The sequence below is a fragment of the Chanos chanos genome, chromosome 6 (genome assembly GCF_902362185.1).
Source record: "Chanos chanos chromosome 6, fChaCha1.1, whole genome shotgun sequence".
Taxonomy (NCBI): domain Eukaryota; kingdom Metazoa; phylum Chordata; class Actinopteri; order Gonorynchiformes; family Chanidae; genus Chanos; species Chanos chanos.
In genome coordinates this window covers 41,693,635-41,717,745 of record NC_044500.1, presented here as the reverse complement: position 1 = coordinate 41,717,745, position 24,111 = coordinate 41,693,635, and the positions used below count along the sequence as shown (strand labels likewise).

The window sequence follows — 24,111 nt, the reverse complement described above, 5'->3', positions numbered from 1 at the left end:
AAATCAGTGTTGGGCATCAAAGAGAAAAGTCTGGAAACAATTATCTGATGCATACACAATACAGTATGTGAATATCCACAAGTGTGGTGATTGGATTTCCAAGTGTACTGTTTGATTGGTCACAGTGTATGTAAGCTACATGTTCTGCCACTTAAAACAGAAAACTCCGGAATTACCTGTGGATTCATCTTTTTTTTTTTTTTTTTTTTTAAATGTATCTTGCTACTCAGAAAAGTCATTCAGTCTCAGGTTAATAATCACCACAAGTAGACATACCTATCAAATAAAATATATACAAATGCCAAGTACCCTGATTACTTTAAATAAATGAGCAAAGAATTAGAAACACTGACTTAAACGTCCTTAGTAAAAGCAAAATAACCGGAAAAAGGAGTAGAAACCTGGACGTTAAAACTGCAGTAGAAACTACCTTCAGAAACAGACAAAAGACAACATTAAAGGTTGAGGTATTGTGCAATTGAGGACAATGTTTAGAAATAAAAGTCTGCTGCGTTTTTTGTTTTGTTTCAGGGGCATGTGGCTTTATGAGGTCTCTATCTGGAGACTTTAAAGTATCAACTTCTTCACCTTGAGTGAACTCATCTGAGTTGAATGTTTAGCTGAGTGAGAAGCAGAGATGTTCTCTCTGGTCCCCATGAGGACAGACAGGGGAAATTTCACTGCTTCTTTCTACAAGCGAGACTGAGCAATGCTAAAATCCACACAGTCTGAGGCCAAAAACAGGCATGCAAGGCTCATTTTTACTGTGAGCTGTCATCCCGTTTTCCAGATTATCCTTTGCCTTGCTTTCTAACTCTTTCCACTGGCTGCACCTCACTCATGTGATTGGTCACTAAGGTTCAGAGCACAGAAGTGCTATCAATATCAGCTAAAACGACATTTGTTGAAAAAAAAAAAAAAAACAAACCAAAAAAAAAACACGTATCACTATTTTGACCGGGAAGACTTGGACGTAACCTACTTTTCTGAATGGCTGCTGTGAGACCACTATAATTTCTAAACAGAAGTAACAGAAACCCATTTCATCAGAAATTACATTTTGAATATTTTCTTCAGAAAAGCAAAACAAATCACACACACACACACACACACATGCACACGCACACAAAACCAAATTGTGTTCCTACATGATAAAACTGCACAAGTCCATCTCCCTCTTAACAGCAATCTCAGCAACCTCTTCTACTATCCCCTTTCACACCTTCAATTTTATACTCCTCTCAAACTTAAAAAAAAAAAAAAACCTGTTTGTTTTCTCCTCAACTCATCCTGTCCCCTTCAGCTTTCCTCCTCTCTCCATGACCTTTGACCTCCCACTGTGAAGTGTCCCGCGAGTGACCCTGTCCGCTTTCTCCTGTGACCGGAAGGTAGCCACATGTTCTAAGCATCTGGAACACCTTGAGGTCATGTCTCCGCTGGCCTGACACCTGTGAGGAGCCCAGCTGTCTCAGCTGCGACGCCTCCCAAAGCCGGTCCTCCTACATCCACTTCCACAGAGCGCCTGAGCAAACCACGCCCGAGTCTAAACCTGCCAAAACCAACCCTCCTGTACCCCCCCCCCCCCCCTCCCCCCCCCCCCGCCACAGACCCAGGCCAAAAGCCAGGCTAATTCCATTTCATTCACCGTCAAACCCATATTCATTATTGTTTAATAGGTCTGTGCTTAATTAGACCAGAGAGAGAGCCGATTATTGGCAGATCTTCAGCGTGGAGAGAGATAATGACGGATGGCTCATTAACACGCTGCATGCAGGTATCATTAATATCAGTAAAACGTGTTGCTGATTACTGCACAATTCATAATATGACAAATGGAAAGTGAGGAAACAAAGTGTTGTAAAATGAACACTTAAATATTCTTTACAATATAAAAATAAATGTAGAGTATAATAAATAATTCAAATTGTTATGTACAATACATACAGGCATGTCATTTACATATATACATTTTGTTGTTTTTTTTTAATGAGGAGATTTCTTCATTTGCTGTAGCACCACCGTTCATTCTCATCTGGATGAACACCTAACAAAATTGACCAAACAGAAATATTAGCCCATACATAATCATAAGGCAGCCAACAAAACCAAACTGTTCTACTAGCAGTGTTTACAGAAATAGAAATAGCAATTTCATAAAATTTTCAGCATATAACATAGTTTTAGGGCAAAAAAGAGTAGTTTAAGGTTGTTGCATTGATATTTGTGAATGCTGTCTCTGTTAACATTGTCAGATGCTAAATTCCCGGGGAATAGCTGAAAGATATTTGTCAGATTCAACAATTCCGAAAACATACCTCAAGGTCGTAAGTTGATTATGCGACTTGAATGAGAAGACCAGTGCTGGCTGAGGGCGTGCATTTTCCACAGTAACCGCCACACATTCCTGTCACTCTGCTGCCATCCTGTGGACATAAGAGGAACAGCACAGAGAAACTATTCATTTGTAATACTAATGAGAAACAGTTAGCTTCTGCTGCAAAAGGAACAATATCAGAATTATAATCATACATAAGCCTTTCAAGCGTCAAGTGTTTGGTTGTATAGCAGATAGTAACAAATCCCCTCGGACAATCTGGAAAGCCCCGCGAAAAGAAGAACACAAAATTGTACTGAAAAGAAAGATTAATGATATAATCTCTTTTTTCTATTGAACAAAAATAAACACTGATAAGACACAAAGTCTGGGAAAGAGTTGCATTCAGAATAAAAATCATGTATGTATATATATATATATATATATATCATGCACCCAGAACAAATGAGTGGTCTCAAGTCTCTGAGGCAAGTATGATCTCATCAAAAGCACACTCCACAGCACTTGACCTGAAACAACCAATTTTCTGTTAACTAGCTTCTCGAGTGTGGATCACTTTGAGCTCAAAGCTTTTCAGCTCCTGCCAAAAAAGTGTCCCTCTGCTCATTTCCATCAGAAAGCTGGGGAGAGTTCGTTTTCCTTGCCAACTGTTCAATACTGTTTCTCTCTCTCTGAACACTTAACTTATCAGAGAAGCCTGGGACAACCAGACAGTTGGGCAACTGCCCGGCAGCCTCACTGCAGGCCAAGAAGAAGAAGAAGTAGCAGAGAAGTTTGGGGTGGGGGGTGGGGGGGGGGGTTTAGACCACAGAAGGGAAGAGGGTCACAGACGAGTGTCCTGAATCACAGCAGGACTTGCTGCAGCGATAAACGGTCACTCGGTTCTCGGTAAAGCTGTTCGGTCAGAGGAGCTCAGGTAAAGGAACGGCGCTTTACCTGTGATTTGTGTATGTCTGACACGGCGTAGTTGCCTTGGGATATCCACTTGGTGCTGTCAGCCACCTGAAAGCCCGTCCCAGACAAATTGACGCTGAACCGGCCCTGTGAGGACGCATGAGAAAAACGCAACACGCTCAGTGTGGCAGGACACATTCAGTCAAACAGCAGAGGGCGAGAAGAACAGGCATTAAATCATCACGCTCAGTGTGTTCTGTTGAGCTAATGCGGTGCCTCTCTGACACGGGATTTAACTAATCAAGACTTTAATTACTAACTTGTGAGCTGAATCAAGAGAGGGCAGGATGAGAACTATCAAATGCAGGGTCTCAGCTTCTTTAGCGTGGCAATAACAAACACTAGGCTAGTGAGATTTATTTAAAAAAAAAAAATCATATCCAGATGAATCAGCAGAGTTTATAAACATACTCAGCAGAACACAAAAGAATGCACAACCAATTAGCTACAGGGCTATTCCACAAAAAAAACCAAAAACAAAAAACCCAGTCTTTTCAGCGTTATATTTTGAATTACAAAATGATCTCAAGAGCACACTAATGGACGTGGACATTACTATGGAGTGCATCTGAAATAAAATACAGCATCTGAAAAACATGTTCACTATGTGCAACTTTCAGTTCTCCTCATATGACTTGGGAAGGAAAGAAAAAAAGAAAAAAAAAAGAAAAGATGAAATGGGTAGAGGAGATTTATTTATTGGCTTTCACTTGTGGTTAGCTGCTGTCTGCGACATGCCTCAGACCCCTTTCACATGGGCCACATATTTCCAGCAGGGTCGCGCTGGGAGAGCAGGCGGCACGGAACCGCCCTCGCACACACACACTCCCTTGCGTCTGAACCCTAAGGAGAAGCAGACGTTGCATAACTGGGGCGAGAGACGGACTGATAGAAAGAGAAAGAGAGGGGGGGGGGGGGGAGGAAGAGATAGATAGAAAAAGAGAGAGAGAGAAGATCCTTGTCTACAGGGGGGGTCAGGGGTTGCTTGTTCCTTGGCCGTCCTCTCTCAGACGAAGAAGATCTATAGAGACTAAGCTATGGAGCCTGGCCAGATGCAGGCTTAGGCCAACCCAGGCCAAGTACATGTGTGGTAGTTTGTCTACTGCTGCTGTTCCCATACAGCTCTCTCACATTCATTCCACAGCTCTTAGACACTCCACGGTTTTCCTTTGACCTCTAAAGATTAGTGTTCATGTTTCATCTCAGCACTTCTTTCTAAAGATACAGAATTTGGATTGTATCCATGTCCTAATCTGCTCTAGCATAAGACCATAATGCATTTTTTCCCCCGCTCTACATTTTTCAACATGTAGTACTCACCTGTGGACAGCGGGCGGCGCTGTAGCAATCTCCTGCCGTGGCGAAAGGAACTTTGTGACCCTCCCGAGTGAAAGCGAACTTCCAGTCTGTGGCTGGATGAGAGAGATGCACAATGATTTTTAACCAATGTTAACATTACCAGATAAGGCCCTAGCGCCGTAAACGTCTTCAGGAAAGAGTGTGGAACATCTGAGACAGCCCATAAACATGCTTCCTCCATAATGAATATACTTTCACATCCCAATATATTCCTTCTTACATTTAGAGGTTAACAAATATGTAAAAACACAGAAATGAGTGTCAAAATTTAAGGGTAATTCCAGCTAATCTGCTCTTGTCCTTTCATCGCGTGTTTTTTTTTTTTTCCTACAGCCATAAAAATACATCTTGAAACCATTAACCCCTTCAGAGTTAGACTTAATTAAATGGCAGCAAAACCCCAATGAGCATCATGGGTAAAGACAACATGCTTCATCCTCTGACCGTGTTTAGCCAGAGCACTGACATTTAACAGTGCTGTAATTAACACTAATGTTAGCTTTTACTGGGGTTCAGCAACCTGGCTTTCCCTGTGGACTCCCCTCGTTTCAGCGTACGACGGAAAGGGGGTCATTAATCTCCTCGACTTCTTTCCTCATACCGTCTTGACCTTAAAGAGCCTCACAGTGAGTCAAGGGCCTCTGGCTATCCGACAGAGACACGTATTAATCCTTTACATGTACTTTAACCACTGTCTGAGATTGTGTGTTACTCCATAGCATGTTACGTGCTTCTTGTCAGAATGAAAACTATGTCTGTGCCTAGCAGTGTTGGAATTTTGACCACTTTTAAAGTAATCTCTGTTATTTCCTGTTAGTTTTGGAACATGCGCCATTGGTAAAGGCACCCATATGTTTTGATTTTGCTCCGTTCCAAACACAATCATCTGATACCAAGGGGAAGGAGGTTAGTTCAGACTCATTTAACATCATAAAAGCTAAACTGTCATGCACGCGAGCACACTGGTTTTAGCGACGCATGTTAACTGCCGACCTATACTACGAGAGGACAATCTCTTTATCCGTCGGGGATGAGAAAGGACTGCATCCCGGCTGGCGGAACGCGCAGGAGTGGTATTCGTGTGTGACTAAACTGTTTCAGATTCACACAGGTAAGAAAGGCTATGCAAACACAGAGGCCAGTGTGTTCCTCTGTTAACACAGAGGGGAAGAGATGGACTGTTTTCCAGTGTGGGAGAGTGCACAGGTAGGACAGACACATGGGTCTGAGTTAAAGGAGTGAGAGTGCTGGTTACAGCACACTCTCTCACCCTTCAGCAAACGCCAATACGGCATTGCTATACTTGTATTACATTTTGTGTATGATTTACCCTTACTGTTTTAAACTAAGAAAAAGACCCTTTTCATAGGCGGTACAAAGCAAATGCTAGTTTATAAACAGAACACATATCAAGGCCATTTACATGACCCGAGCCAAACTTTCAATCTAACTGTATACTTAGCCTGACAGTGTTGGCTAAAACCTTTAAGGATTGGCCTTGCTCTGATTGGCTTGTAGCAATGATAATCAATAACATAAAACTGGCTTGGTATCGGGGTAATAAGACACATTTAAGACAACAGCTCTGAAAAAAAACCCCAAAAGCTCTCCAGCTGGCGTTTAATAAAAAAGAAAAGCACAACTCACTGATAATGTGCATCTTTCTCAGGTCCAGTCGGACTTTAGTGAAGGTTGACAGTCCAGCAGCAGTGTAGTCCCTCCTACAGTGACAATCTTCTCTCCTGGTCAGGTTTGAGGGACACTGTGTGGGGTCCATGAGCCTGAAAATATGAAAGTTTTAATAAACAACCTGTTTTTCACTCCAAACAAAAAAAAAAAAAAAAAAAAAAGAAGACTCTTGGACGCTGTCAGATATGTTCCTTTATGGTCCAAGTCTAAGCAAAGTCATTTTATCTGATGTTACCTAAAGCCAAAAACTTCAGAGAAATTCTCTCTTTCGCCAGTCATGAGTGTGATGTACTCTTTCGGATTGTCTGTATCCATTTCTGAACAGTAAATCTGTGGGGGACGGAGAGAAAAAAAACACAAAAACGCAAGAGGTTCAAAGACAAATCTAAGTGGCACACTTGAGTGCATCTGAAAAAGATTCCTCTTAACCGTGGTCTCTCTCAACAAAGCGAACTCAGACAACAGGCCAACGAGGCCCTGCTTCAACTGTCCTATTTTCACTGTAAGAAACACACCCCAGAGCAGAATTCAAACGTTGCTTTGTTTCACTATCCGCATAAAAAAAAAGAAAATGAAAAAAGAAAGCAAAACGCTAAGTAAAACGGAGACCGTTGAGTCAACAATGTGAAACATGATAGGACAGTCTTACTTTAAGTGCTTTTCCTTGTATATTCAGTATCTGTTCACCATCAGACAGGAAATGATTCTGGAGCTGAACGTCCCTGCAGCTACTGGGCAAATGGCCTACAGGAGAGAGAGAAAAAGAACAAAGGCTTATTATCTTACTCAGGAGTTGAGTAAGCCACACTGATGAACTGTGGTAAAACGGAGAGAGAGAGAGAGAGAGAGAGAGAGAGAGAGAGAGCACACTCACAGTCATGATTTGAGCAGGCTTTCCGTCCTGTGGGTTTGGTAGAGGAGGGACAGTTTTCACTGATTTCACCATCAGCATTTACACACTGCACTGTTCTCTCGGTCCACCCATCACCACACCTTGCGGAGCACTGAGGAAACACCAGACTACTGTGAGACAGCCTGTAGAGGTCATACGCCAATAATGGATACACCAGCAAGTGCCGATCATTGTCGGTTCAAAAGCCGTCTACATTGCACGAGAGATACATCCAAGTGCCAGATGATTTTAGCTAACATAACATCAGTTCACCACAGAAGTTGGAGAGGCATAAACATAAGGCGAAACGATAAACACACAAGGCCTTCAATCCAATATCAAACTCATGGTATGAAGTCAAAGGTATCGCCAATGGTTAAAGGGTACTCACCGGCCCCCAGATTCCAACCCTCCAGATCTGAGAAGAAGGGCAGGGGGTGAGGTTGCACACCATGAAACTCTCAGGCGGGTTGCCAGGGCAGTTTGACAAGGACTGATGTCCATATTCATAATTATCATTCCCAGCATGCACCTCACTGCAGGACACCAATCTTCTCTGATAGCCCTGCCCACAGGTGACTGAGCACTGCAAAATCAGACAAGTTGCATGAACTCGCAATCGTAGACCATCACATAGAATCCAACGGCAGATATCTTTCAGCTAAATAACGAATGTCTCGAGCTCCATATTTTACACGATTTTGTTACGGCATTTATTATTTTTGTCAGTGGTTTACTTAAGTCAAATATATCACTCAAACTATTGACAGAACTAGATTATTTTTCTGTAGAGACTGTATGCTGAAATTATTTTTGGAAAGAACCCCAGAGGACTGGGTTACATCAACACTACCATGGTACTAAGCCTTTGGAATTTGACAGTCACCATAAACAAAGGGCCCCTAAAAGCTTCTGACACCAGGACTTTACTGCGCCCATTAAAAACCTACGAGTCGTTTAAGTGGTGAGAGCGGTTTGTTTTGCTCTGTGTTTCTGAGTTTTCTCTCACCTCTGTCCACTCTCCTGTTATCCAGATGAATTCACATGGCTGGGTGTTACAGGGCTCAGATTCGGTCGGTTTCCTCTGGCCCACGCAGTACATCTCGTGCACCTCCTCCCCACTGGGATCCAGACACGCCACCGTTCTGCGTCTGAGTCCTGAGCCACATGTTTGACTGCACTGCAATGGTAAAAAAGGTTACAATACACTAATGTTTATGGAACATTATCCAGGTTATCTCAGGGCACTCACAAAAGATCTGAGGATGATGTCATCGTGGCTGTGATAGCAGAGAGAAAACACACATGCATTACCGTGTTGTTTGTGTTATTAGAGCCTTAGCTGAAAATCACACTGTAATTATGGTACACTCTGTTTTTATTTCTTTTTACGTCATTTAAAACACAGTGGATCTGTTTAGGTAACCCGCTGTCAAGTGCAGCGTTAATGTAAAGCATGGGAAGAAGAAGAGGGAAGGATGAAAACAAAATATCACGTGACCCCATGTGAAAACCAAAAACACTGCACTGGAGGTGTTAACTTCTCTTTGAGTGCTGAGAATCCACAGAGCAACTGCACAGGGCTGGTTAACTTGGCCAAGTTTAGGAGTCCTGGAGAGGGCTTGCGTCACTCATACTGTAAACAGCTGCAGCTATTACTAACACAATTCCAGCTGGTCCTTATCCGACCGAACATTCAATTCACTTCAACAAATGGCATAAATGCCTAGGATTGTTCCGATGAACAGGGTATTCCTGAGCCAAAGAGAATTGCACAACACTCTTACAACTGAACTGTAAAACATATATATCAGTGGTTTCTTGTTACGCTCACTTGACGTAGAAGACGATAAATGACGCAAAATACACACACACAAAAAAAAAAACCTTCACATGACATACAACAAGACACCATAATCGCTCTTGAGCGCTTTCCCCCTATTCTAAGAACATTTTGTGGAACAAAACAGAAACTTAACGCTCATAACATAACATAAATCACTAAACCCCTATTCTGTCTGAATAAAAATCGACTTCTCCTCTGATAGGGGTTAATTGCAATAGGGAGAAGTACCTGATTCTAAGAACCCTGTCACATGCAGTAAATTCATGAGGAGCACGAGGAGCTCCAACAGCTCCTCTGTGAGGCAACTTGACCCCTCCAGCATCCAACAACTGAGCAAGCTGCTCTCTAATTGCCTACAGCTGCCCATGGCTGCCACAACAGGGGTGCTGAAAAGGTATTTTCTAAGCATTGCACTCAACTAATTAGACTTTTTTTTTTTCCAGAGGACTATGATTTCATGCTGTTAGTTGACCTAGATTCATGGCCTCGTGTTCATTTTTTTCCCTTGTAGAAGTATTTTAATAAATACTTTCCGTGAGGTACCAACGAGTGCATCTCATAACAGCTTTCTCTTTTAGAACTCAGGAGATGAGTCTCTCTCCTAAGCTAAGTTTACAAATGCTATGTTACACGCTGGTCATTAGCGAACGTGCTCATTATAAAGAAGTTGTAAGCAATGGCTTACAGAGAGAATATAAGCACTGACACTAACATTTCAAAGGGAATTAAATGAGGTGTTTTGGCATCACATGGCATTGTGACCTCATCTATTCTTTATTTATAAACAGGGAAAGTTTCTAATGATGCCCATAGCTTGAATTTAATGTTGTAGCCCTCTCGGTTATGGTAGCCAAAAAAGCATGTGCAGTTTGTGAATGTTTCTAATGCTGCTTTGGCGGGTTTGTTTTAGCCTTGCTAAATGACAATCAACATTTTAGGTCATTTAGATTTAAACACAACAGTGCTTGAAATGTGCAGCCCACAATATGTGCAATGTCTTCTCTTAACTGAAGCTATGGAGATAACACATTGCAAGCATTCTGCTTAAAATAAAAATGTCTAAACATTCATTTGCTACAATTGTATTCGTAAGAGAAAGGAGAAGCATCTGACTTTAATCAGAGACAGACTGCCCTTCCCTCCCTCCCCTTCGAAAAGACGCTGCTATTCTGGAGCCTCTTTGGCACCGGGCTCTGAAATGCGGGAAAAGACCGTTCCAAGAAACAGCAGCTTACACCTCATTTGCCCAGCAGCAAACATCTCCTTCCATCACCCCACTGCGCACGAATCGTACTTGTTTGAAGAAGCGCTTTTTTTTTTTTATGGGGGAGCCTCAGGCGTTGAGCTACTCACCGCTTGCCAGTCTCCCGCGCTCCACCTGTAAGTCGAGGGACAGTCTGCGATCCGGCAATTCTGACTGGACGGTGGACGCTCGGCTCCCTCGCATTCGGACACTTGTGCACGGCGCCGATCTCCAATTACACAAAAAACCTCTCGGTGTTGTATTCCGCTGCCACAAGTTGAGGAACACTGCGGAGATAGACAGGGTAAGTACGACAGAGCCTCGCCATTCAACCCCGTGAAGCTTAATACAAAGAATATGAAAAGAACTAGCCTACTAAAATTTCTACTAAAATCTGCTGAGCCTGTATTCAAGTAAGAATGGGGATGGATTCTAGTAAAGGGAAAATGCACATTTTCTGCAGTGAGGTTTATTGTATTATTCTAATAATATTTAATTTTGAGTAAACATTAATCTGCAATTTATAGCAAGAAATAAATGTCTAATAGATGTGGCAATACCACGTCATTTGCAGAGCAACTTTAAATATTCAACAGGTAATATCGGTGCTGCAACTATTTCATGCGTGCATGGTATCATGGTATGTTGCACTTGTGTGAATATTTAGGATGATTTCCAGCAGTCTGTGAACTGCTAATACTGACTTATTAAGACATATAAAGCAGAAAGATATATTAAAATCAAGCTGTTTTCAGCCATGTTATAGGACAGTTTACACAACACTTACTGAAATGTATCAAACTATTGCTATTGTATATTAATGAAACAATACTGATTGTTGACAACAGGTTTTGATCCGGCAGCATCAAGTGCTGTACAAGTAAACAGACAGACATTTGGATAGACAGACAGATAGACAGATAGATAGACAGATAAATAGATAGATAGATAGATAGATAGATAGATAGATAGATAGATAGACAGATATACTGATGTGATACTTTTTAAATACGTTTTAATTATTGTCTATGCATCAATTTCTTTGTACCGTAAATAGAGGGAACTAGAATCAGTGGATGTAAAAAGTGAGTTCATCAATTCACAGAAGGATTCATATTTGCAAAGCCCTAGACTCTGTTCCTCTGAAAGGCCTTTTAGGTATGAATCAAAACATACTGACAGAAATGTCAAGAAGAACATAAGGAAAATGAGTCCAGTGTGCAAGAGAAAGTCCCTGGGGGTGTTCTGTTTTACTCTGTTTAACCACATTTAAAAGCTCGGAGGAACGGAACTCTCCATAGACGTGTGCACTCAGCCCTCCAGACTAATAAAGAACAGATTTCAGCAGAGACCACCGAAAAAACTCAAGAGGATGGGGTAACCTTTAATATTTTATTTTTACTGACTTGTCATATCTGAAACATTGTTTGGGTACACGTATGAAACACTTTGTATTTTTTCTCCCTGTTTGTTTGGGTTTTTTTTACATTTTTGGATGGACAGTAGTGGTCGTGAGGAAATTTCTCTGATGCAACTGCTCTTGTCTCTGGCATTTTCATTTAATTATACTTTCCTTTTCTGATGACTCCTGATTTATAGTGAAAGCAATGTACAAGTAACTGGCAATCTACAAAAAAAAAACAAAACAAAATATGGGAGTCTCTCCTCAGTGTCCAACAGTGTTGATTGGGATGGCCGTGGCATATGGTCTGCATTGTTTTCATACTCATCAGACCATTCGGTGAGCACTTGTATGCCGTGCATTGGGGGGTATTGTCAGTGTCAGCCTGGAAGAGTCCATTGTCATCAGCATAGGAGTGCTTATTCATGCTTATTGACTCAGAATAGCTTTGTATTTAGTGGTGTTTGCCTTGCTTTCTGAGGGGCTGAATGGACTTAAACCATGCCAGGAAACATCCAGCGCCGTAAAAGAGCCAACAAAACTTCACTTCGAAACAAGTGCTCCGGGCGTATACATTTCTTTTGGACGGTGGCACACGTGAATTCGTCCACTTGTTTAGAACAGGGTGAGGGTTGAATCTTTTGACCAGGAGACTTTTTTTTTGTCTACACAGTAGATTACTGCCTGTGTTCTTTACACACACGTTATGTCCAAACATGCATTTGTACGTGTAAATAAGAGGTACGCAGTACAGCCCGACAACAGCATCTCTCTCTGTGACTGACTGTTCTAGATTAAATTGTCTGCTCACGCCCTGTAATGATATGTGTGGTCAACTGATTTAGACCTTAGTCTCTTTTGGCTTGCATCTCGAACCAATGCACAGCCATGCTTAACCCTAGCCAATGAAGCCTCTCCCTTAGTCCTCTATGTCTTTAACACCTCAGCTATTGTTCCCATGAAACATCCTCCAGTCAAATTTGTCTCAGAGTTACCCCTCTTTCACAGTCTCTGAGATCTGTCCCTCTACAATTAGTAACTGAAATAATTGGCGACTAACCAGCTTTTTTATACAGGGCTTTCAGCATGAGGGCAAGCACCTTGTTTCAGTATATTAACATATGCACCTAGGTGTTTTCTTTAGTTTGGCAATTACCTGTGTATTAATTTGTATATTAATTTTTGTTTCTGTTGCACATACACAATACAATACTTTAGTTTTCACAAATGATAGAGGAAGTTCCTGAACTAGCCGTCATTTGTGAAAACTACATGAGGGGATACTCTTCATCTGTGACCAATTTCATCACCGCAAGATTAAATGTGCTCATATCAAGAGGTTACTCGAAAATCATTTCTGAGTTCACATTACTATATTATTCTTGGAATTTTCAGAACTGCACTCAAGTCGCTGACTGATTTATGAACCAAATATTATTAAACATTTAGAATGATAAAAATATGATGAATCATTTTGATGCATTGCTCATATACCAATGGTATCAAATGTTGATGAGAAAAGACCCAAGAGCCTATCTTGCATCTTGATCTCTCAGTTGGAATGTCTCTATTGATCGCAGGACTGGTACTGCATGTGAAAAAAAATGATCTATAACAGAACTGTTTATTATCCCATCCCACAACTTGTTAGGATTTTATTTTAATTTCTTTGAAACTGTGTTCAGTTTGGTCAGGGAAATATTTCCAGTTGGTTTGCATGTTTATCGCACAAACTTGTTTGCCATGTGTTTAAAGTACAAAACTTAACCGCACGCATGCAGTAATGCCAGTCATCTAGGACCGGAGGAACCTGTGAGGTAAGCCAGTACACAGCTCCACACTCAAACTGCTATGTGAGGGGCAGAAATCTGATAATAACACATATGTACACGTTTGTGGTTTTGCTGAAATATAAACTAGAATTAGTCATAATTGAATAATATTTCCAGTGTGTTGTGAATTTGTCTTTCTGGTTTATAAAGACAGCGAACATATGAAGAAACATTATTCATAGGCTTAGTTGAAAAAGATTCTTTTTTTTTTTGTTGTTTTTTCAATGAAAATGGAGGAACTGCATTCATATGTTTGTATTTCTAGTTATTTACATGCAAAACACATTTTAATGTACAACACTGTGAAACATAATCATTTTTATACACTATCTACAGACTTACCTTTGTATACAAACTTGGGAAGGCAACACAAAACTTTCTAAGTCTTTGTAATCTATATGTTATTGTTGTGGACGTATTTTATTCACTTTATTAAGAGCCTGGTAAACCACAAATAAGAAAGAAAAAGAGAGGTAAGATTTGTAAAGTTAAGCTCCACAAGAGAACAAGACATAAGCAGAATCACAAAATCTGCCATTTTATAAAGCATTCTGAAAATTTCAAATATTTGGGTTCATGATTCTTTGCCTCTACCCCAGTGACTTTGTATATTAAGCTCTACACTCCTGCCCAGGTTTTTATATATATATATAGGCACAGCTGTACCTAGTTTCTGTCTACGATGCTTTCATCTAAGTCAAGTCTGCTCAGTAGGTGCACATCCTAAGCAGTCACTTTGGATCTGGCCAGCACTAAAGCTATTCTATGTGCACCCAACTGACTCCTTAATAGGAGCCTTGTCCAGAACATCTGCTGGGCTGCATTGGCGGTCTGGCCCTTCTTCTGCTGTAAGTTACAGTCTGATGAGGAAAACTAGTGCTTCAAACTGCCTATCTGGGATGGCACATCATTTAAGTATGGGATACAGATGTGTGTGTGTGGCTGTTCTCTGGGCCCCAGGACCCAGAGGTGCCTGCCAGGCCCAGCAGATGTCCGGCTCTGTGTGTACTGGGGAATGTGTCTAGCCAGCTATGGTGAGTATATAACTGTCTTGGGCTGGCCATACAGAAGGGGCTGACATATGTTTCCCATTTTGACAGGAGGCAGGGAGGATACTTCACGCTGACTGGAGTTAACCTCAGAGAGGCCCAGATGAAAGAAAAAAAAAAAAAAGAAAGAAAGAAAAAAAAAAAAACATCTCAGTGCTCCAGAAAGCCTCCTGACGTGGGACTCACCCAAGCCCCAGAGGGAATAAGACAGAGCAAAGAGTTGCCTCTTTATTGAGTCAATGTAGATGAAAACCTATGTGACGTGCACGTGAAAATGTCTTTTAACATAAGACATTATGCATGTTTGCAATATCGAGCCAGCTAAGTTTCATGCTTGTTTGAATGCATAAACACATGCGCATGCACACACACACACACACACACACACACTCTGACCAGATGCTTAAAACATAATAGCGATGCACGCATCAGAAATACAAAAGTAGTAATGGGAAGGAACTGGTTTATTGTGAATGGAAAGTTTACCTCTCCCCAGTCGCTAGTCTTCCACTTTGGACAACGGCCCCCTCGACAGCGCCTCTGTTTGCTCGGCCGGACCAGGTGCAGACAGTTCTCCTCGGGAATGGGACGACCCGAGCGGCTCACGCAAGTCACGTTACGGTATTTGTATCCTCTTCCACAGGAGGCTGAACACTACGGGAGAAAGAACGAAGAGTGATACACCTGTCTCGCAGGAAATCCGCAGCGCGTTGTTCATTGACGGACAGACATTCAGTCATGAACTCAGCTAGGTAAGGAATTTCAGTTAGGAGACGTGTGAGACATCGGTTTACATTTGAAATCAGGTGATTCATCACTGATATCGTGGGGTTTTTTGTTTTTTTTTTCAACTTATTTATTACTGGCTGTAACTGACATATGGAGTTTCCAAAAGGTGCATCACAGGAATGCCAAACAAAACACGTGTACAAGAAAATGCGCTAAACAATCACACGCATTTGTACAGAAGAAGAAAGCACGGATTCACGTACATCTAAAATCACAGTGAAGCTTTCGCGTAACGTTTTCACATCGTTTTGACATTTGACATATAAAACTGTGCGTTCGCGCGCATTATGACATCTTTAGTCTTGTTTCCGTCACGGACCATGACCGGGAGTCTTGGAGAAGGGGTTGCAGCGAGCACTGCTTAACGTTCAGGTACAGTAACCGAAATGGAGGTGGGGCATGTGGTTGGAAGCGGGAGCTTCCCTAAGCTCCGGGTTCACTGAGCTCAGAGAGGCTTAACCCTCAGTGACAGGCACGCCCAGTGCAGTGCTGTTCTGGAGGAGAGGGGGGCAGGGTGGGGGATTTCGGGGGCCTCCAGCTGAAGACGGGTAATCAAAGAGCCACGCGGTAATGGGATGGATCCGATGCGACAGGTCTTGGGTTGAATGAGTGCACAGCTCAGCAGGTCCCTCCGCAGTCAGAAAGCACTACAGGCAGGAACCGAGTGACCTTTCACCTCTTTATGAAGCTTGGGTTCCTGAGTCTTCTGTCCTGTAAATTCTTCTGTCCTACTGTATGTGTAACTGTCCATCTCTACAGGGAGATACACAGTCAAATGCAGCATATGAGTCTAGCTTTAAAGTTATCTTCAGTTTAGGAAATGCCATTTTGAATCATACTTATTTGAATAATACATACAATTCTGACATTATTGTTTTTGGATTTTTTTTTAATGTGTTAGTTCATATTAGCAAAATGTCACTATTTATTTTATGAACATATTAATGCCCATATCACAAACATAATAACGATGTTCATAATAAAATACACAGCATGGACAAAAACACAAACCATTACACACAAATAAGCATTACATTTTATACACAGTATCTTACAAAATACAATTCAAAACACACAGTTATGGAAAAAAAAAAATTCAGCCGCTATACTATGACCCAATATTCACATCAGCTTCATTATTCCATCTCAGTAAATCGTAGTTATAAAAATCCTAAACGATTTTCACATGTGTCTCAATAAACGAACACATTTGCTCGCTGGCATCGTTGTTATTTCCCATACCAAACTGTGTGTGTGTGTGTGTGTGTGTGAGAGAGAGAGAGAAAAAGAGAGGGTGAGAGTAAGCTTGTGAGATGAGCCACAGCGCCTTCTGGGAGCCCCATAAGATTTTGACATGTCTCCCAGATGCTCCCCACATGCAGTGAGTCTGTGGAGATGTGTGCTCCAGTCTGCGTGTTTGATTTACACTAACAGAGACAGTGCTGAGGAGCCGGGGCCATTACGCCTCTCTCTCTCCTTCAGGCCTCTCCGACTCAAATCACAGCCATCACAGCTGAGCAAGTTTTCAATGTGCCATAGTGTATTTATGTAATACTGAGGGGACTGCTTATGTAATTATTATAGTACAGATCACATTATGAAACAGAACCAACAGTTAAATGGAGTAAGACAGACTTACATACAGCATACAACACAGAATACAGTTAAAAACTGTGAATAATAATAATAATTATAATAATCGTAATAATAATAATAATAATTTGCCAGACTTCAGGTATCAGAGAAGTGTTGAAGCCATTATGTAGCTTATTAATGAGTTTGCCAGCACATTGCACCCTGTTTGTATTATGGGCTATTAACCAAAGAATTATCTCAATGTTAGGTCAAAGTCAATTACCTTACAATTCTCCGAGTCCACAAACCAGCCGTTAGTAATCAAAAGTGGGGCTCACAGGTTTGCCCTACATTCCCTGTGATCCTTATGTAACAAATAGTTCAAATAAATATCAAATGATATAATGTACTAAAGTTTATAAATTACATCACAGTGTATAATGAAATGAAAAGCAAAAACAGGCAGGTTATTGAACACAGACACATGAATGGCATTTGAACATAACTCAGAGTAGGCAAATGAAATTTTTAGCATCAGCGTGAAGTTTATTTGATTCTAACTAAAAAAAACAAAACAAAACAAAACAAACAAACAAAAACAAAACAAAAAATCACCCTCTTAAACTAAATCAAATAAAATCCGTAAATTCATAATCCCTTTTTTTTTTTTTTTCGTCATTTTTCTCCTCTGGTGTGTGAAACAAACAGTCCAGGATAAAAAGAGACAAAGTTTGTGCTACACTACATTCCACTTCAAACAACGCGAGCCCCTCAAATCAAAATAACAGAGACATCCAAGTCACTGAGGCCAGTGCGGACACAGGGGCTTTAGGGGGGGGATTTTTTTTTTCTTTTTCACCCAGGGATTAAAGCATTTTTCAGAGAAGTGCGTCCATGCTGATTAGATGTGCGGGAAAGAGGCACCCCACAGATGAAAGGGAACACCCTGACCTCCAGTGTCGGCCTTCATTGTTATTGTGACAGCTATTCATTGGGGTGACAGTCACCGTCACACCACTATCAATCCATGTTAGCATCCTGCACTAAGCCAGAGGAAGGGGCACTACAGAGAGGCCTACATAGCCAAACCCTCTTAAGAGAAATTCAACATGCCTCTATTAAGAACTTACTGTCCGATAATACATCCTCAGAAAGGGGGGAAAAAAAGGAGTGGAGAGAAAAGGAGGCTAAAAATCAAAACGATAATTACAGGGCATCCAAACCTCATAAAGAAACACACAGATGATGTTCAATGATGAATTCATAATTCATTGAGGGCTATTTGGGAGGATGAAATAGGCTGTCTTTCGCCTTAAGTAAATATATAACAGCCAAATATATCTGAAAGGCAGAATAATAGTAAGGCAAAACCTGACTGTTTCAATAGCTATTTTTAATAACTATTTTTCAAAGTGGTAGGGCATATTTTTAAAGATTGAGCACTCGTATAACCCCAGATTTTCCCATTTAACGAAACATGGTGTTAATAACGGACCAATCACCAATGACAGCACACTAAGATTCACACTAGAGTGTAAACTTTTGTTCTACTTTTACAATTTGAATTTATCACTTAGAAACATGTGGTCAAGTTAAATCTGCATACGAATACCTGATCTTACAGCTTAACACAGGAGTTTAAAAGACCATACAAAGGCACTGGGTATATGGTCGCAATACACAATTTTGCTTCTATGAGGTATATTCAATTAATTACTTGCACATTTGCATTGATTGCCAAGAAAGGAAATTGCAATTATATTGTCTTTTTTTTCTTCAGTTTTGTTTCCTCACGTAAAGTAATGCAACATTAAGCAAATGCATATAGAAATTACATATGGACATTATACTATGCTTAGGCAGAAATAAATACAAATAATTACATAAATATACACAGACATCCATATCACTGCCATACCTTCACTAATACTGCCATTTTGTTTGAGTCACGCTTCATTCAGTATTACGTTCGAGGTCACGAATATTTGTTTTGTGATCATCGCAGTTGGCTGAAAAGGAACCTCTTAATTTTTTTAATTAAATGTAACTTATGTGTGAGCGCCTTCGATGAATTATCTTTGGACTTCACTTACTGGAAAAAAGACTTCATAAATGGAATTTATAATTATTTCTAAATCGTTTCAATGCAGTAACTACTACTACTACTACTACAAAAAAAAAATAGAACTCCACTGATATTAACGTGCCACTGATATTAACGATCAGGAGCTTGTGGTGAATCTTTTTCTTAGTGGTCAGGTGACCACATGATCAATTTTAACCAATCAAATGTCCCTCCAAGTGGGAAAATGGAAAATGGGCAATTTGAATTGTGAATGAGGTAGACACAAGTGACTGGCCAAAAGAATGATTTCTAGTGAAATAAAACTAAATGACCTTCCATGGACTGGAAAGTTTGGTGGGTGCCCCAAACTGTGACAAAGGGACAATTTCACACAAAACCTAGTGAACAGGTATCAAATTAAATACAGTTTGAATTAATATTGACAGGGACTAAAAAAAAAAAAAAAACCTGTAAAACGGCTTGACAATAAATTCTAAGCATATGAAACAAAACATCATAAACTATTGCAACTACAGTTGATCTACAATGCAATTAGTAACAATTGCACACAAAAATAAAATACGTTACATCAAAACAGTCACATTTAACCTTGAATATACAAAATTAGAGCAACTACTCCAATGTTCAGATTTCATATCTCCCTTGTATTGAAGAAGCACCATGACAAGTATTATAGGTTAATGGCTAGCTGAATTATAGTCTGACTGTTCATGTGAGGTAGGGTTGATTGTAACATATTCTCACCCGTATTGAGTTACGGTGGTCAACCCAGGACATATTATCCAAAATATCAATATATGAAGCACCATTTCTGAAGCAATGTGCCTTCGATCTACAGTATAAGAATGCCTAAGCTGCAAGAAACATAGTTGGTAAATATCCAAAGTACTGCAGTGGTAGGCTCAGAGATGCCTAGCAAGACCCCTCTCTCTCAGCTGAACTGTACTGATAAAAGAATTTAGAAATGAAGTAAAATATATATATATTTATATATATATATATATATATATATATATATATATATATATATAAAAAAATCAAATACACATATAAAAGCTAAGAGATGTATACATCTTCAGTAAGGACAAACAAAAATCTTTACAATCTTCATATTGCTGGCACCATTCCATTAGTTACTAGTGTGGTGGTGTTGTTTGGGTTTTTTTTTTTTTTTTTCCCGACACGCCAACACTTCAAGAAGACGGAACTGCTAAATGTCACCAAAAGGAGGCAGACCTTTTTAAAACACCACATATACAAAACAAAAATAAACATCAGGCAGCATTTGCATTTGTTGATGGATGCACTGAGCACACACAGCTACTGTTATAAAGAAATATGGAAACAAAAAAGATGATGCTATACACATACGAAAAGAAAAAAAAAACCCATTATATAATAAATTATCTGAAAAAAAAAAAACCCAATACTTTACATACTAGATTTACATCTAAGACACTACACTGATCCTGAATGATTAACTAGGACAAAATGTCTGCTTGCGAGTCAAAGTTTATATTGTACCTTATGCCCTTTGGAGCTTTTCATCTGTTTGTATGTTTGGTATTTCATTAAGTGCACCAGTAATACAATTCTTTGATAGTCTCTACAGCTTTGACCAGTCACAGGTGTATGGTGTGGGGTAATGGGGGGAGCAGCAGTGCTCTCCTGGAAGAGCAACCCCCTCAGGCTTCATTAACTTAAAAAAAACAAACAAACAAACAAACAAACAAAAAACACAACGACAACAACGACGACAACAACAACAACAACAACAACGACGACGACGATGACAACGACAACAACAACAACAACAAATATTTATGAGCGTACCGAGCTCCATGGGTCTGCGCTCCAGTGGGGGTTAGAAGAGCATGAATGAGTATTGCACTGCTCTCGGTCGGGCGGTTTGTCAAGAATCTCACAGCTCAGATCGTTAAAACGTTCCCCGTTGGGTCGCTGACATGCAACCAGCCGCGTCTTTATTCCTCCTCCACAGGACTTCGTACACTGCAAACAAGAGAGAAAAGCTAGTGTGAGGGCAAGCACCAGACAAATAGTGAATACTGTAACCCCACCTATTCCTATTCTCCTTAGTCTACCATTGTCCAGGCCCTAAGCCATACACTATCACACACACGGTATAGAATTAGCACAAACTGGACATAAAACAGATGGCATAACTGCAGCCAAAGAGGAAGCGTGAGGGCATGTTGAAATTAAGTTATAGAGTCTAGGTACTGAAACTACGGAAGCTGACTGATATTTATTTACATGATATTTATTCATTCAGCAGATGCTTTTATTCAAAAAGACTTCCAAGATGGGCAGAATAAAAAACCAAGCACATGGCCATAGGGAGCTGTCTGTTGTATAAGTGCCACGACTAAGTTAATATCAGTCTCAGAGATATATTATCAAGCGGTGGCGGTGAATGGGAGAGTATACTGTAGGTTAGCACTGCTGTGACGCTAACGCAGTGTAAAGGGTGCGTCTCCCGTACCTCTCCCCAGCTGCCGTAGACCCACTGAGGACACGGTCCAGATTCACAGGAACGCTGTTCTATGGGCTGTAGGCTTTCGTCACAGCTGTTAGCCGGGTAGCCGTTCTCATCCTGACACACCACCACGCGTCGCTGGAAGCCCCCAGCGCACGTACTGGAGCACTGAGATCAGCGAGAGGAAAAACACACAGGATGTTGAGATCTAACCCTCACAAACAAAACACGCGACAAGAAACTCCGGCCCATTGTATCCGAAAAGAGAAACGACAAAAAAAACCCCAAAACAACAACTTACACACGCCCTAAAACGCGACGCCGAAGGCTTAAGACATGCGTACGTACATAAAAAAAAGAACATCCTTTCAAAGTTGGTTAAAAAGAAAAAACAAAAAACGGTGGGAAATCGGAGAGATAACGTTCTATTTTTAGGCACATATCCTCACGGATAAAAAAGGAAGATGTCCCAAAAGTAGAACAAGATATTTTCTTCATATACAATGCGCTCTAAAAGGTTAATCCATGAATACACATTATTATCAAGATGCATGAAGGATGTGGTGTGATATATAAAGAGCTAAGCTTTAAAACCAACCGAAGTCACTATCAGTAGTGGTTATAATTGGACACTAACCGCTCCCCACGGTCCTGTCCTCCACTGGTGAGGCTGGCCATGGGCCCCTCTGTTGCGATCGCTACGTCCGGGGGGCAGAATCTTCTTGCGGGCATCGGGATTGGACGGGAAGCCCCCGTGATCGGTGGAGCGACTTGGGCACTGAGGCATGGCACACTCCTGCTCGGTGGTGGGTCGATCGTCGGGATCGCATTCACTCTCGTCCACCAGCTGATCACTGAAGTTTACGCAGACCACCTGCCGCGTGGTTTTCCCTTGACCGCAAGACACAGAGCACTGCGCACACACACGAAAACACACGCGGACACATGAGACGCGCGCACACACGCACACGCACAAACACACAAACAAACAAACGAGTTCAAATGAAGGTGATGAATGAAGACTTTCAGATGAATGGAAATAAGTATATTTATAATCAAGTGTGCCCTTCAATCAGAAAAACACAAAATCATCAGCCACTTGACTTTAAAAAAGGGGCTTTTAATCACAGGATTCAGGTCCCTCTTAACAATGACCACGGTAGTCACTGTGTTAGAGGTTCCCCAGAGCTGTTTCCTGAGCACTACGTACACTTAACTGGGCATTTTAGAGCACACACTAAAAACAGGGCATCCAGTGTCTGAGGTAATACTGTGGCCTTGGAATGAATGTCTTCCTGCTTTGAGTTCACTAAGTAACTTTGACATAAATAATGTGGGGTGGGGTGGGGTGGGGTGGGGTGGGGGGGGGGGGGGGGGGGGGGGCCCGGGGGGGCCCTCCCACAGTCTGTGAGAATGGGTGTGATAAGCAAGCTGGGAGTATCAACGGTGCTCTCTTTCTGATGGAAAACATCTGTAAACAAGACTTAAAAAAACCCATGACTGTATCTCTCAACACACCCCCAACACCCCCCTCTCCCACAACACCCAAATGCTCATCAGTTTCTCAGTCCCACAGAGATCTTTAATGAAGGAAAATGACTATTAAATACGACCTGCTGAGAGCCAACCTAAGCAAAATAAACCTCCATGTGAAATATGCAATTGCCCTCACATTCCTGCGCAAAATGAGAGTTAATAAACCATGTTTTGGAGAGTGAAATGGCATTCAGATTTCACAGAGAAAGCACTACAGGGGCGGTGAAACAGCTGCTCACCGCTAACAAAAGGGCTAGTCGTAGATTAAAACGGCTGCTTCAAAACGAAGTATTTTTGTGTTTAAAAAAAAAAAAAAAAAAGGGCCAGCGTGATTTTGTTAATAAACGGTATGTTAATAGTAGGTTATAGCAGGTTATGGTGGCAGAAAGATGTTATTATGCGATTGTCGGGGCTTACCTGTGTCCATTCCAGAACTTTCCACTGGCCGCAGGCCACCACCGAGCATACTTCTCGCGCTGGTGGCTTGGGCAGGTGGGCGCAAGCTGATTCTTCTGCCACACCACCCTGGTTGTCACGGCAACTCACGTAACGCATGCGTGTGCCTTTACCACAGGTGGCACTACACTGTAATAGACAGATTTTAAGAGGGGACAGTGTGAAATGACATTCAAACTTAAGACCTTTAAAGCCTTACACTGACGAATATCAGATATCAAACAGTGACAAATATCAGTGCGCATGGCTCAGTATGTGCAGTGTCGTACAACTACGGGCAAAAGTCTGATTCTGTAGCAGGAAAAAACATATACCTGAGTCCAGGATCCAAAACGCCACTGGGTTTTGTGGCTCGGATGGGGCGCAACTTTGGTCTCTGGAGATGCAGGATGGGTCATAGGGCAGGGAGACAGTTCACAGTCCTGTCGAGAGCGAGAAAATGAGGACAAAGAGTTCAACGCCAGCCCTGGATCTGGAGCAATGGCAGGCCTCCCCTTAGAGTGTAGCTTCTGTACCAACAGTGCCCTCTGATTTGAGATGTTTAAATCAGTGCTGGTGTCAAGGCTTTCAG

General features: G+C 41.3%; 1 protein-coding gene across 1 annotated transcript in view; it reads right to left on the bottom strand.

The window, feature by feature from the left end:
- Positions 1–1,967: 1,967 nt before the first annotated feature.
- Positions 1,968–24,111, bottom strand: part of adamts9 (ADAM metallopeptidase with thrombospondin type 1 motif, 9) — a 40,535-nt gene continuing 18,391 nt past the window's right edge. Inside the window, exons 24-40 of the mRNA XM_030776744.1 lie at positions 23,855–23,962; positions 23,502–23,669; positions 22,186–22,461; positions 21,555–21,716; positions 20,885–21,061; positions 15,088–15,255; positions 10,429–10,605; positions 8,239–8,409; positions 7,621–7,815; positions 7,212–7,341; positions 6,987–7,081; positions 6,573–6,667; positions 6,296–6,429; positions 4,610–4,701; positions 3,272–3,376; positions 2,316–2,423; positions 1,968–2,044 (exon numbers count right to left, since the gene is read on the bottom strand). Of these exons, the coding sequence (XP_030632604.1) occupies positions 2,334–2,423; positions 3,272–3,376; positions 4,610–4,701; positions 6,296–6,429; positions 6,573–6,667; positions 6,987–7,081; positions 7,212–7,341; positions 7,621–7,815; positions 8,239–8,409; positions 10,429–10,605; positions 15,088–15,255; positions 20,885–21,061; positions 21,555–21,716; positions 22,186–22,461; positions 23,502–23,669; positions 23,855–23,962 (2,343 nt within the window). The 3' untranslated portion in view covers positions 1,968–2,044; positions 2,316–2,333. The remainder of the gene's footprint in view (positions 2,045–2,315; positions 2,424–3,271; positions 3,377–4,609; positions 4,702–6,295; positions 6,430–6,572; positions 6,668–6,986; positions 7,082–7,211; positions 7,342–7,620; positions 7,816–8,238; positions 8,410–10,428; positions 10,606–15,087; positions 15,256–20,884; positions 21,062–21,554; positions 21,717–22,185; positions 22,462–23,501; positions 23,670–23,854; positions 23,963–24,111) is intronic.